The 13,448-nt window shown below is 43.0% G+C and overlaps 1 protein-coding gene across 2 annotated transcripts in view; it reads left to right on the forward strand.

Annotated features, from left to right (window-relative positions):
- RORA (RAR related orphan receptor A) overlaps positions 1 to 13,448 on the forward strand; it is a 703,983-nt gene that overhangs the window by 596,818 nt on the left and 93,717 nt on the right. Inside the window, exon 1 of one of the 2 annotated variants that reach the window (XM_078079268.1) lies at positions 5,692 to 5,861. The exons of the other annotated variant lie outside the window; for it this stretch is intronic. Within the exon in view, the coding sequence (XP_077935394.1) occupies positions 5,831 to 5,861 (31 nt within the window). The 5' untranslated portion in view covers positions 5,692 to 5,830. Of the gene's footprint in view, positions 1 to 5,691; positions 5,862 to 13,448 lie in introns of those variants that run through there. 2 annotated transcript variants of the gene reach the window in all.

A 13,448-nucleotide genomic window follows, 5' to 3' on the forward strand; every position in this document is an offset into this window, starting at 1 on the left:
ATTTCTGGAACACTTTTTCTGCCTTACATTGTAAGCATGGCATTCATTCGCCTGCTAGATGGCAAGCTCCTTGAGGGAAGGTCTGCTGTCTTAATCGTTTTCCTTCCCTCTCCATGTCCTGGCACATGTTCTTTAAATTGTAACGCACAGATGTTTACATTCTTCATTGGATGGGAGCTTCCGCTCTTATAAGAGATAAGACGTAAGAAAGTGAGACCACAGGCCCCTAGACCAAGGGATAATTTAATTTGTACTCATCTTCGTATTCCCAAGACTTAGCAGGTACTTAATAAATGCTTGTTTAATACACATACACACAGTTTCAAAATTGTAAAAAGCTTAGCGAAAGTGCATTCTAATAGTCATTTCAACACAAACTTTATTAAGGTCAATAATTTATGCCAAGCACAGGCTTTGTGTGTACAACAATGTAGGGGCTGGTGGGGGTGGTGGGGGTATTTCCACTCATAAGTCCTACTAAGACGTAGTCACTCTATCCTTTCTTTAAATGGTTGAATCCTCTCAGCGGCCCTTCAAGGCTCTACCAGCCTTATTTCACATATGAGGAAACAAAGGTTTGTTCAAATCACTCAGCTAGTGAGTGGAATAAAGTTTGGTTTGGGGCCCAGCTTTGTCTAATGTTAGAGCTCATTCGACCATACCACAGAGTTCAGTGACACAAAGAAGCCTCCTTGGAGAGATAAATTGATGTGGCACAGCAGAGAGAAGGGGATGGTGTTCCTAAGAAGTGGATAGGACGTGATCCTGAACGGAGTTGTGGGATGTTTGAGTTGCAGAGACCTTTAAAGTTTGTTCTCATTCCTTCATTTTACAGGGAAGGGGCCTGAGAGGTGAAATGACTTGCCCAAGGTGGCATAGACAGCTAGTTAAGTGTGAAACTTGCACCCAGGCTTCCAGGTTCTGAGTTTGCTTCTATTTGTCATGTTCCTTTAACTAAAAAAAAATCATTTCCTGAATGGCCTGTTCCCCTGCCCTCTGCAGGAGTGGGGTGAGAACACCCAATGGGAAGACAAGGGACGGAGGTCCTTCTGACCTCTGATGTGCATCTCCTTCCTTGCTGCCTTGGCAGGTGTGTGTGTGTGTGTGTGTGTGTGTGTGTAGTAAGGCACCTGCTACCTACCTATTCTGTGGAGGTTGCTCACATCTCTATACCTGTGAACTTCACCCTTCCCCTCATTGTGATGGTTACAAAACATCTGCCAGTTCTTGAATTTCCCAATAGATGTATGAGATACGTGGTTCCAGAAATCTCAGAATCCCTTCACCATTGTCTCCACCCAGCCAAATCTTTCACCTCCAACATCCCATTATACTAGTAACCACACTAATGATTTGGAGCCATCTGTCAACTGTGAGGGGCAAAATGCTGTGCGAACATGTTTTCAGTGGGCAACCAGACACTGCCTTCATTTAGGGTTGCTCAGATGACTCAGGGAGCTGACTTCTCTATAGTTTCCAGAGCCAAGGTCAACTGATTAGTGAGCTTGTTCTTGTTTGATTCTCCAGGACAATAGCAGGCACGTAATACACATTCAGTGAATGCTTGATAATGTGAAATATGTGTGTGTGTGTGTGTGTGTAAAATTGAAGATGTCTCTTGCCACCAAAGTACAGTTTATTTCACCATATTTCATGGCTATGTATATGCATACACACATGTACATTTGCATCTACATCTATATTTGTTTTAAAATCACGAGGGGCAAGCAAGCTATATTCATCTGTTTATCTTCTCCCTCTTCCACTCATAAATAGGGGGGCCACTCTGTCACCTCTGGTTTCCAGGTCTCACCAATATTATTCCATTTTATAAATGTTCCTTTTTGAGACACTGGCTTTTTCCAGAAAAATTAAGCAAGTCTGTCAAGTATTATAGGTAAGTTTGTGCCTTCTCTGTAGCTTTCCAAGTAGTCTTATTTAGAACTCTCTGGGTCTGACCCTGTTCGGTCTCCAGGAGACCTGCCCCTCTGGCTCTATGTCAGTCAGAATGGCCCAAGTCCTACAGATCACAGTGCAGTGGTGGCTAAGAATTCGGTTGAATCAAGCTGCCTAGGACCACATTAACCTTTCACTGATCCCTTTCTTGTTCAGCTAGAAAGAAATTAATTGACTTAGCAGGCTGCCACACACTAGAGAGGGAGAAGCAGGGCCTGGGTGAGACCCAGAGCCAAAATGCTCTCTCATGTGCAGCCGCAAACTTTGAAATCATCTTTGTGCTAGGAGCTCCTTGCCCACTCAAGATAAATCTCTTGATCCATTGGTTTGCCGTTCTCCCCAATAGCAGCACTGTAGTGTGATTCAGTGTGGTATGCCAGACCCCATTTGATGGAAAAATCGAATATACCCTCATAAAGTATCATTTCTTTATTTAATCTCTGAAAGTGGGAAGATTGGCACCAATTTACTGGTTACATTCCAGTCTAGATATCCTGTAGAAATACAGCAGGCTTTCCTCAGAGGCATTTGGGAACAACCTGGCATCAGAAATGTCTCTCCTCTTTCTTGCTAAGTGACAGATCAAATGTGAAACCCAGTATATAGGGACCCCATGTGGGGCTGTTACCAGCACTAGAGGACCCTGAAATGAATTACATGTGTTTATAACATGTATAAGTATGCAGGGTGCCCTCCTTTTCTGAGATTAGCCAACAGAAACACTTGAATCAAAAAGTAATGTATAACATAATTCTAGGTATGGTAAAGAATTCCCATCCAGTTTAATTATCTTCGTGTTAGCAATATTCTTTTTCTATTTTCTTTTCAGAACACTTGGTAAAAAAAATTTGAATGGAAAGAATATATTGCTTAACACTGTTTTCCCCCATAGTAGGTACTTCTTAAATGTTTGTTTATTATAATCCAAATAATTATTCCTACATGTTAATATATAGTTGGTAAAAGTTTGCACTGAAATGTGCATCATTTATGGCTCAAATTTGGTAGTATCAAAGGGGGATATGGATCCTTTCATTCCTGACTGATTTACTTGGTGGAGGATTTATAATTCCACAGAAAGTTTGTATTTCAAGGTTGTTTTGTTTTTCTTTTTAAACATCTCTCATTTTTACTTTCAAAGTTTCATGAGAGCTTTGTGTTAATATAAAGAACAATATTATACCCTGGGTTAAAAGCTGAAGACATTTAATAGAGGCATGTATTACAAATAGCATCTAGCCACACAGGAAGGTTAAGACTTAATATCTGAAATTCTGTTGTTGCTCATTATTTGTAGGACCAGAATGAAATACATTTCCAAAGGCTAAGGTCAGTATTACATTATCCTAGAAATGTCTTTGTTGAATAAATGTGTAAATATTTCAAATAAGTATTATGAGATTATATTTCTATTGGGGACATATCTATAGGATGACTGATTCTACTACTTGTAATTGCAGGAGCACACATGTCACGTTACATGTCATTCCCAATTACCGATTTCATTTGAAATGGTCTGGAAATAAATACCGATTACTAGTAATGTAAGACTATTTACCTTGGAGTCAGATGTCTGACAGGCAGGCTAGAGCTAATGGATTTGGTCATTCTTAAAGCATTGTTCTCTAAAACAGGATACTGTTTTAAAGTAACATTGCAAATTTTCCGAGTAGTGTATCTGGATTCATTTACAATGAATATGAAGAACATACCTATGAGCATGCAGTCCCTGATATCTCTCCATCCTTCAATGGTACAAAGGAAAGAAAATTGTACCTGGGACCTACCAGTAGATAGCTTGGCTTTACTCTTCCTTGTTATAAAGTCCTTAGATCAAGGGAAATCAAGAACCAAATATGAAGGATGGTGTCAATGTAACTGAGGGGTGTTGCCTCATTGGGAGATACAGTTGCATCATGGGAAGGTGGTGTGATTTAATTTCATAATTGTAAACCTCATACTGGGTATGGTTGATTCATTTGAAACTCTTGTCCACTTTGCTATGGCTGGACAGCTGAATTAACATGGGTAGGTCTTGGCTTCACACTTTCATAATTTCTTATTTTCGTGGTTTTATTTGAAAAAAATCTAAAGTAGGGGGATGGGGTAACCGGGTGATGGGCATTAAGGAGGGCACATGATGTGATGAGCACTGGATGTTATAGCAACTGATAAATTATTGAACACTACATCTGAAACTAATGATGTACTGTAAGTTGGCTAATTGAATTTAAATAAAAAAAGAAAAAATCTAAAGGAAAAACTCTGTTAGGATGGCTTTAGCTGAAATCAAACTTTTCTAAAGCTATGGCTTGATTTAAGGTATGATGAATTTTTCTGACCTTCTCAATCAGGACTGTGTAAATTTTGCCTTGAAAAGGAGGCTGGGGATGGTGGGGGGTATATGAATCCTAGTTTTCTACAGAGCTGATTGTCTGCCTGTATTTTAAATCACAGCCCAACTCGGGGGCAAGGACAACTGTTATATGGGGGGAAAAAATGCTAGGACTCTCCTTATTTAATCAGCATGAAGGCATCAACTAATAACTATCTAATATTTTGAGTTGTAAATGGAAATATAGACCATCAGAAAAGAAAGCAGAATTGAAGTTGTGTGAAGGAACAGTAGCAGGTATGCAAACTGGGCTTTTGAGATTTTTTTTCCTGTTATGGTCAGTGTTATGGACATATGGCAAAATTTTAAATAATGCAGACTCTGGGTATGAAGCATCTGAAATTCATCCTCAAGAGATTTATCTAATAATACTGTCAAGATTTAAGTTTCCATAGGCCAGTAAAAAGGATTAAGCTTCAAAGTTCAGAGGGAATTAAGTATTAATTTTAAGTTAAAATTCACAAAGTTTACCTTTATAGAGGTATTTTGTTTCCCTTCCCAGAGTGCCACAATATCTCATTTTTAGGGTGTGAAAACTAGAGTCTTTCCCACCTGCAGATGGGTTCTCTGGAGAGAATGATGGATATGGAAGAGCCCGGGAATTTAGCGGCTGGCGATTGGATTATCGTGTAGGTGATTCACATAGAGTTTTCTGCTCTCCTTCCATATAACAGTGTTCCTGGGGGAAGAGGGAGGTGTAAACAAGGACCTTTTGTGAAGTTGGTGTGATGGAGATTACCGACGTCTGGGTGGGCGAGTTCCGCCTGCCCGGGCCGAGTCTCCCGGGAAAGACTTAGGAGGCACTTACTCCACTCCCCGGCAAGGTCCGGGTGACAGCGTTGTGCATGGCCCCGTAGGGGGCCCTACCGTCCGAATAGAGCTGGGGCGCTCTGGGAAGTGAGGGTGACTACGGCCCCCAGGCCAAACCCCTCTTTTCCGCCGACGAACTGGAGTATTTAACGCCCCGGGGGCTCCGGAAAGGAAGCGGGAGAGTGGCGTCGGGTGGCGTGCCCCTTGCCCCACGGGGCGGGGGCAGAAAGCGGTCAGGCGCGCGTTCCGCGGGGCGCTGCGTGCAGAGAGCACCCTGGCGACCACAGGTGCTCTGGGAGGCGAAGAGAAGGCTGGGGGCCTGGGCGCGGGCCGGGGGCGCGGTAGGGCAGCGCCCGGCTGGGGTGCGCCCGCAGAGCCGCCGCCGCTCACCTGCCGGCGGGGGCGGGGCGGGGCGCGGCGCTGGGGCGCGCCTGCCTCCCGCCTCCCGCCTCCCGCCCGGGGAGGAAGCGGAGGGGCGCGGTGTAAACAGAGCGGCGGCCGTGATGTCAGCCGGTCACATGGAGCCTCTTATGGCTCGGGATGGCTCTCGGCGGGCGGGCAGCTGCGGCAGCTGCTGCTGTGGCTCGGGCGGCGGCGGCGCGGCGGCGGCAGAGGGGGCTCCGGGGTCGGACCATCGGCTCTCCCTGCGCTCTCCGCACCGCGGCTTAAATGATGTATTTTGTGATCGCAGCGATGAAAGGTGAGCCGGGAGCCCCGCCGGGGCCGGGTGGGCTGGCTGCTCCGGGGGGCGGGGAGGAGGGCGCGCAGGGGGAGGGGTGGGCGCGCCTGCCCGAGCGCACGTACTGCCCGGGGCTGGGCGCCGGAGCCCCGCCAGGGCCTTTTGGGCCACAGCAGCGGCGCCACCTGAGCCCGGCCGCGGGATCAGCCTGCCTCCTGTAGGGGGCAAAGGCGCACGGGCTGGACCCCCCTCTTCCGCCCCCTCTGACTCCTGTCAGCCGCCCGGGTCCGCCTGGCACCCGGCGGGGCTCTCGGAAGAAAGTTTGCTGGGAGTCGCGGAGCTTCTGGAAGGGAGGGGAGGATCCGGGGAGCTCGGAGGAAGCCGGGGACGCCCGCGGTCGGTCCCCAGGGCCCGCACCCCGGACAGCTCCGGCCTACGTAGGGAAGGCGCTGCGGCCGGGCCGGGCCGTGCGTGCGCGCCGACGCGATGTCATCCCTGGGGACTGGTCAGCGCCCCAGGCCTTGCGCCCTCCCCCCTGTGGCGGCCCCGAGGCCCCGAGCGCCCGAGCGGCCGCGGGCCGGGGACGTGCGGCCGTTTCGCTCTGCGTCCCGCCGCGGCTACTTCCGAAAGCGCCCGGGCCCGAGCGAGACGGGCTTGTCGAGCGTGCCAAGACTCTCTGGGCTACCGTCCGCAGCCGCAGGGCACCCCCACTTTGATACTTTGGGTTGTGGGTGGACGTGGGGAGGCAATCCTGCCCGCAGGAGTCGCGGGCAGCGGTGGAAGTTAGACGGCGGTGAGGGCCGACCCGCGCGGATTAGTCGCGGTCAAGTCTCCCCGCCCGGCCTTCCGCCCACATCAGGATTCCTTAGCAGGCTGGGGGGGATGGCAGGGGGGGTAGTTGAAGAGAGGATTGATTCGAGGTCTTCCCAGGTGAGGGGAAAAAAGCCGAGGCAAGTCAGGGAAGTTTCTAATGGGAGAGCCAAAGTTTGGAGGTGTGCAGGAAGTCGCCTGTGCGGCCCGGAGAAACCGAGCCACGCTCTTAGGACTCTGCAGACAGCCCTGGAGAAACTCAGCCAGCAGCGCGTTGCCGGCTTGTGCGCCAGCAGGTTCCTCCGGGGGGATAATCTGCCCGAGCGGCTTCGCGGACCCGGCCGCTGGGAGCGGGGATTTAGGACCCCATCTGTTTGCGGCGCACCGGGCTCCCCTAATGCGCAGCGTTTTTGCAGACCCAGACTGTCCTGCGGGTTCTGCCCATCAGCGCGGGCGCCGGGAGCGCGTTAAGGGTTTGGTAGGTTGAGGTTTTGTTGCAATCCAGGATGGAGGACACTAGTTCCGTATCTGAGCTGCGTTTACTTTCGGATCACCGAGCTTTGCCTTTCTTCACTAGAGATTGGGTGGCATCTCTTTTATTAATTATTAACAGGCCGAAACGTGCTGGACACTAAGATGAGCTGCTTGAGATGAAATCTTTCTATACGATGTATCCACGGCAAATTTTCTATCTTTCCTTCGTGGCTTTCGGAAAACGGGGTTTAATCATTTTTAGAATAAGGAGGGAAAACCTTGTGATTCACGTTCTTAAGCACTTAAAATCATTTTTCAAAGAAAAAATGTTTTTCTTACCGACTTTTTTTTGGTAAAAGAAATCTATGCTTTTCCCCTCCCCCTCAAAAAAACTTTTATGCTATTTCCTGCGTTTTATTAATCCTGTAAGAGTAAAACGACTCAAATAGCCTTTGTAGTCAAGACATTTTCTTCTGTGTTTTTTTTCCCCCCTTTAAGTTATAAAATAGATTTTGCTCTTTGGAAGATGTCAGTGCCAGTCTTTATCCATTTTATGTTGTATAATTTGTGTTGATTGGGGGGAAGGGTGAAAAGCTAAGATTATTTCCCCTCATGAACAGTAACCACCAAACAATAAGGAAAGTATGTTTTAATATTTTAATCTAATGTTGATGCTTCCCAAGGATTTTGCTTTCCTAGCTCCAGTACAAAGTTCGGTACTATCCCTTACTAATATAATCATGAGAATCACACAACCACCAACATCCCCCAAAAGCTCTAGCCCACACATTTGTCTTGGAGTGACCTCTGGCTGCCATTAGATAATGGATTCACGGTAATGTGCTTTGAGAAAAGTAGCTCAGAAGTACTGGCAATGCAGTTTTTCTATAAGTGTGAGAGAGAGAGAAAGAAATAGAATGCATCTGGACAATTAGAATATTTCATTTCCAGTATCCTAACATCCTGTGTTTTAATGGGATTATCTCGCTTTGGTGCAAATTTAAACTGAAGAAAAATAGTTTGTGGGAAAATGAGGAACGCTGTAAATGTTTCCATATCAGATTTAAGGGGAAGAAAACTGGCCCAGAATCATATTAAATACTTCCCTACTGCCTCTTATTTTTAATAGTTAAATTGGTTCCATATGTAAGAGTTTGTATAATTAGATTTTTCATGCAAAACAGAAGTACTCTTTATAATATAGCTTTTTGGTACATGTATGCATGTGGATGGAGGAGGAGAGAACAAGCGACCATAAAAGAGAAACATTCTCTTTGTTGGCTGATTACTTATGTTTTTTAAACATCATTAAATCGGGCCTTTTGAACTCACCAAAGAAGAAAATCCTTCCTCTGCGTTAGTTGTCAAATAAGTTTAGGCTTAAAGTGGTTTCATGCTTAGAAGTAATAAATCTTCATTTAAGCAACTCTGGTCTCATCCTTCAGTTTTGTTTTTGTTTAATTAACAACAAAATTCCAATACCATTTGGATTGCTTCTTGGGCAAACAGAGAGAGCCAGCGATAACATTTATAATCAGGGGAGCACTTCTTCTGCTCATCATAAAAGTGCATTGGCCAAATGTCAGGCAGCAGCCGTGTGCTGAAAGGAAATGCAAGGGCTTCATCAGTTTCCGTAGACTATATACCCCTTTGCTTCATGAGTGCTCAGCCTATGGTCATGTAAATGGAGTTAGAGTGGAGAGAGGCTTACAGGGAATTTCTGTCCCATAATAGATTCTTCCCCCAGCACAATTCATGTGCAAATGAAAAACTTCACCTTACTGCTTTGAAAATATTTTGTGTTGGTGATTAGTAGTATTTCCAACTCACATAAATTTGATTTTATAGTTTTGAAAAACTTGGCCTTTCTTTTTACCCAATGAAATGTGAATTTTATCCCTGGTCTTCTTTCAAGCATTCCGTCAGTGGTATCCCTTAGCAGGGATTTTTGTCCCATTTTTGTGACCTTTGATGGGTAGGATTGGGAGAAGGGTGATGGCTGGATCTTGAAAAGAGAAAATCCAAAGGGCTGTGCCACCGGGCAGAGTTCATCGGGCAAGGAGGGGTCAGCTCTTTTAAAGACAAAGAGGATCTCTGAATCCATCTGTCCATGGGATGAGGGGGGAGTTCAGACCCTCTATGAAGTAGAGAATATTTTTAAAGCACCCTTTTCTTGAGCAGCCTCTTGATTTTATATATTTGAATCACAACACTTGAAATGCAAAGCAACATCATACTCGAGTAAACCACTTTGCTCTCAATTTGAATTGAATACCATGTAATTTCTTGATGCTGCCCAGTTATAAAATAATACGATTTCTAAATGGAAGTAGTCCGATAGAGGGATGGATAGATAGATAGATAAATAGATAGATAGATACATAGATACATAGATAGATAGAATATGATTTATATCTTAGGGGTTATTTTATAATTAGTAGAAAAATTAGTAAATATATGTTAATAGTTCTTACTGCACTCCTTTTTCTCTCACCTTTCCCTTCCAGCCAAGTGAATCACAATGAAATGGATGAGATCAGCAAGTAGATAATTGCAAAGCACCTGCAATAGCGCCCAGCCACTTTGTAATTTGCTCAGTGTCGTCTAAGAAAATAATATTTACAAATGGCCATTTACTGGGAGAAAAAGTTACTAGATAGATGGATAGATCGATCTGCAGGGGTAGAGTTGGAGTTTGGTTTTCTTAAAATTCTCTTAAATTATTTTAGTCATCAATAAAACCCATTGCATGGAATGAATCTAAGTACTTCGTCATAGAAATGTTTTCTGATGCAGTCTAAATATTCATAGTGCTTATTAGTAAGAAATCAAGGCTGCTTTAATCTACATATTTAATATTTCGTAAGTATTAAAACCATAATTAGAATCAGCAGCTACACCATGTGTATGTTTCTCTGCTTTAAAAAAAAAAAAAAAGGTAATTTGGAAAGATCCACCAGTGACAACACGTATGAACTGACATTTGATATTATGTCAAAGACCACGTATTGACCCTATGAGGAATGACTGACAAATTTTCCCTCTCCCCCATTTCTAGATCCTCCCCTGAGGATACCTCCCTTCCAGCCCAGCGTTTGAGTCATGGACTTAGAGATTCATAGTCAGAGCTTTTTGTATTTGTTAGTATGCATGCTTTTCTGTAACTTGTCGGAGCATTATGTCCAGAGATAAGAGGTCTAAATAGACCGATAATAGCATATATTATTAGCCCTTGGGCAAAATGCAAGAAAGTAGTTGAAAACTTTTATTTCTGGATTTTCTTTTTAAAGTAACATTTGGTAGCCCTCATCATATTATAAGGAGGTAATGTGATAATTTTAAAAATCTTTGCTCCTGTGAGTATGAAAAGCCATGTCCAACCTATTCCCTAGGTTTGCCAGTGATTTCATTTTTTGATTTTTATTTTATTGCCTCTGAAGTTTACTAGGCATTTCGTAAATACATAGATGGATGAGCTAATCTATATTTGTTTTGTACTTTATGTTTTACAAACATTCTTATCTCATTTAATCCTCTGTGGAAAGTCACTGATAGTCTCATGGTTTTTGGCTGAAGTGAAGCTCTTAGAGGTTATGTTGCTGTAGCCAAGCTCTTCCAGCTGATAAATGGTGAAGCAAGGACAGGAGTCCTAATTTCCCCTATTTTCATGCTGCCTCCCCTAGAGGAAGCTGTGAAAATGTCCTGGATATAACTTTGTCTCTAGTTAGTGAAAATTATAACTCTGGCATTTATAAGAGAAAAAAATAGATTCGATTATGTAATGCTTTGCTGAGCCTAATATCTTTAAATTACTATTTAATAAAATCAATTTGGTGCAAATGGGGTTATTCTTTTTTTTTTTTTTTTTTTTTTTTTTTAAAGATTTTATTTATTTATTTGGGAGAGAGAGAATGAGAGAAAGCACATGAGAGGGGGGAGGGTCAGAGGGAGAAGCAGACTCCCTGCTGAGCAGGGAGCCCGATGCGGGACTCGATCCAGGGACTCCAGGATCATGACCTGAGCCGAAGGCAGTCGCTTAACCGACTGAGCCACCCAGGCGCCCTAAATGGGGTTATTCTTATTTGCTCATCATTAGCTCTCTTCATCCATGATTTTCATTAAGTCTGCTTGTTATAAGAGGATCTGGGTGAAATGTAAGCATTACCTTCCTAAAGAATACAGAATACTATGAAGTGCAGCTAACCTGTATTACCTACCTCCATTATGATAGAATTGAGCTAGAGATTTATCTGTATGTGTTCCACTTATCTTTAGGCAAAGGGAGCATTCACAAATGCATCTTCTAATTTTAATATGCCTTTATGTAGAAAGCTGATGAAGCCTTGGGCTTGTGAGTGCTGTCCCGAGTGTTTCCATGACAGCGAAGGGGCATGATTGTGGACATACTCTTGAGAAATCTGTTGTCTTTTAGAAAGTCACACGAGAGTAAAAGTTTCCAAGTAGATAGATCTGCAAAAGCTCATTTCTTGATGGGTGTTTACTTTTCTGCTGACTGGATTGAGATGTGTTTGTCTGAAAGCAAAGCAGTGTTATTTCATAGTCTTGGGGAGAGAAGAAACCTGAGAAGTCACTCAGATACGTGTCCTCTTGGCCTTTGGTTCTCCACATCATACCTGCCAAATGGTTGTCTGATTATACTTGAACACCTTTTACGACGGGAAACTCACTATTGTTCGAGATAGCTTATTCCATCTCGAATTAGAAAATTCTTCTTATATCAAGCATAAATCTCTTCTTTGTATTTTTAATCCCTCGATTCTGATCCTTTCTTTTGGGGCTGTGTGGACATATTTAATCCATCTTTCAAGTGAAAGATTGTCAGCTATTTGAAGACTCATAGTATGAAACACACACAGCTCTGACCTTAATCTTTGCTGTCCCTCTCCACTGCGCTCTATCCGGTCAGTCTCCCCGCAGTCTTGGTCAGTTTCTTTCTTCTTCAGGCATACTTAAGTTTGTCTAGAACCTCTGGAAATTCTGTTGCCAAAAGTGCAACCCCAGTACTAGCTGTGGTATGATTGACTCAGCACTTAACCTGCCACGTAGTAAAGAGTAAAGATTTTAAAATCTTGTTTTAAATTTTTAAAGATACATAGGCTAGGCTGTACCTTTAGGCCATCGCATGACCGGTCTGTGTGATATCATAATTTGCGCAAGTGGACTTTTGACCTATTTAGAAATGCTTTTAGGTGAACTGAAGTTGGCTATTAAATATCTAGGAAAATCAAAGATATTCTAAAAATAATTAATGGAACATGAGAAGCATTTATGAGGTGTTTTCCTCCAAACTGGTGTCAGTTCTGAGATAAGGCTGCCCTCTAGTGGTTACTTACTCGCGGAAAGCCGCAAGCCGTCGTGGTGCCAGTGAATTTCCCATCAGGCTGGTGGAGGGGGTCAAAGGTTGAAATTATTTTTTCACTTGCTGTGGGGCATTCTTCATCAGATTCCAAAGTGTAGTGCATTGTTTTAAGTGGTTATTAGAAATGCAACTGTGGTGGAGATAATGAATTTCAAAAGTTTCCTTGGATGATAGTAAGGGAAGTTTTAAAGCTGAATTACAAAATTCTGTTTGGCTCCATATTAAATTTTAGGATGTAAATGAGATTTGGTTTGTGAGTAAACAATTACTATGACCTTAATGGTAATCCTTGTAATTTTTAGTTTCAACCTTGATTCTATTCCCCGACCCTCAAATAAAATTTAAAAAGAGATTGTCATTTGATCTGCATTTTCCCTTTTTAAACCTAGAGCTATTTTTTTTTTCCAAAAAAGATCAAACATTTAGAAAGAAATAAACTATTGTAGCTTTTTTTGGCAATAAAATAATTTTAAACATGGATGCAAAACTATTAACCACTTGATACATGAAGACTATGGTTAGATCATTTGGTTCATTTCAGTGTAAGCAGTTTGCCCCAAAATATAGAGTATATGTTACGTAGATTTTTAGAACATCATATAGAGTTTATGCTTTAAAAAACACTGCACAAAATAGAAATAAGAATACATTTCTGTAATTTTTAGGATAAATAGATAATACGAGTGAATTGCAGGCTCAGATTTCGGTGGCATATCAAGTGTGAAACAATCATAAAACAATCTAATTTCTGTGTTGGAATCAGAGAAATAAGTATTGATCCTTTAATATCATTTAAAGAAATGAGGCCTCTCAGAAGAATGAGAATACAGGTTTACATGAATTTTGCATTGCTCAAGAAGTCAAGGCTTCGGAGCCAAGTTGGAATAACCAGGATAATAATAATGACGGGTAATCACCGAGATTTTAAAGGATGACAGGCTCCC

The sequence above is a fragment of the Halichoerus grypus genome, chromosome 8 (genome assembly GCF_964656455.1).
Source record: "Halichoerus grypus chromosome 8, mHalGry1.hap1.1, whole genome shotgun sequence".
Classification (NCBI taxonomy): Eukaryota; Metazoa; Chordata; class Mammalia; order Carnivora; family Phocidae; genus Halichoerus; species Halichoerus grypus.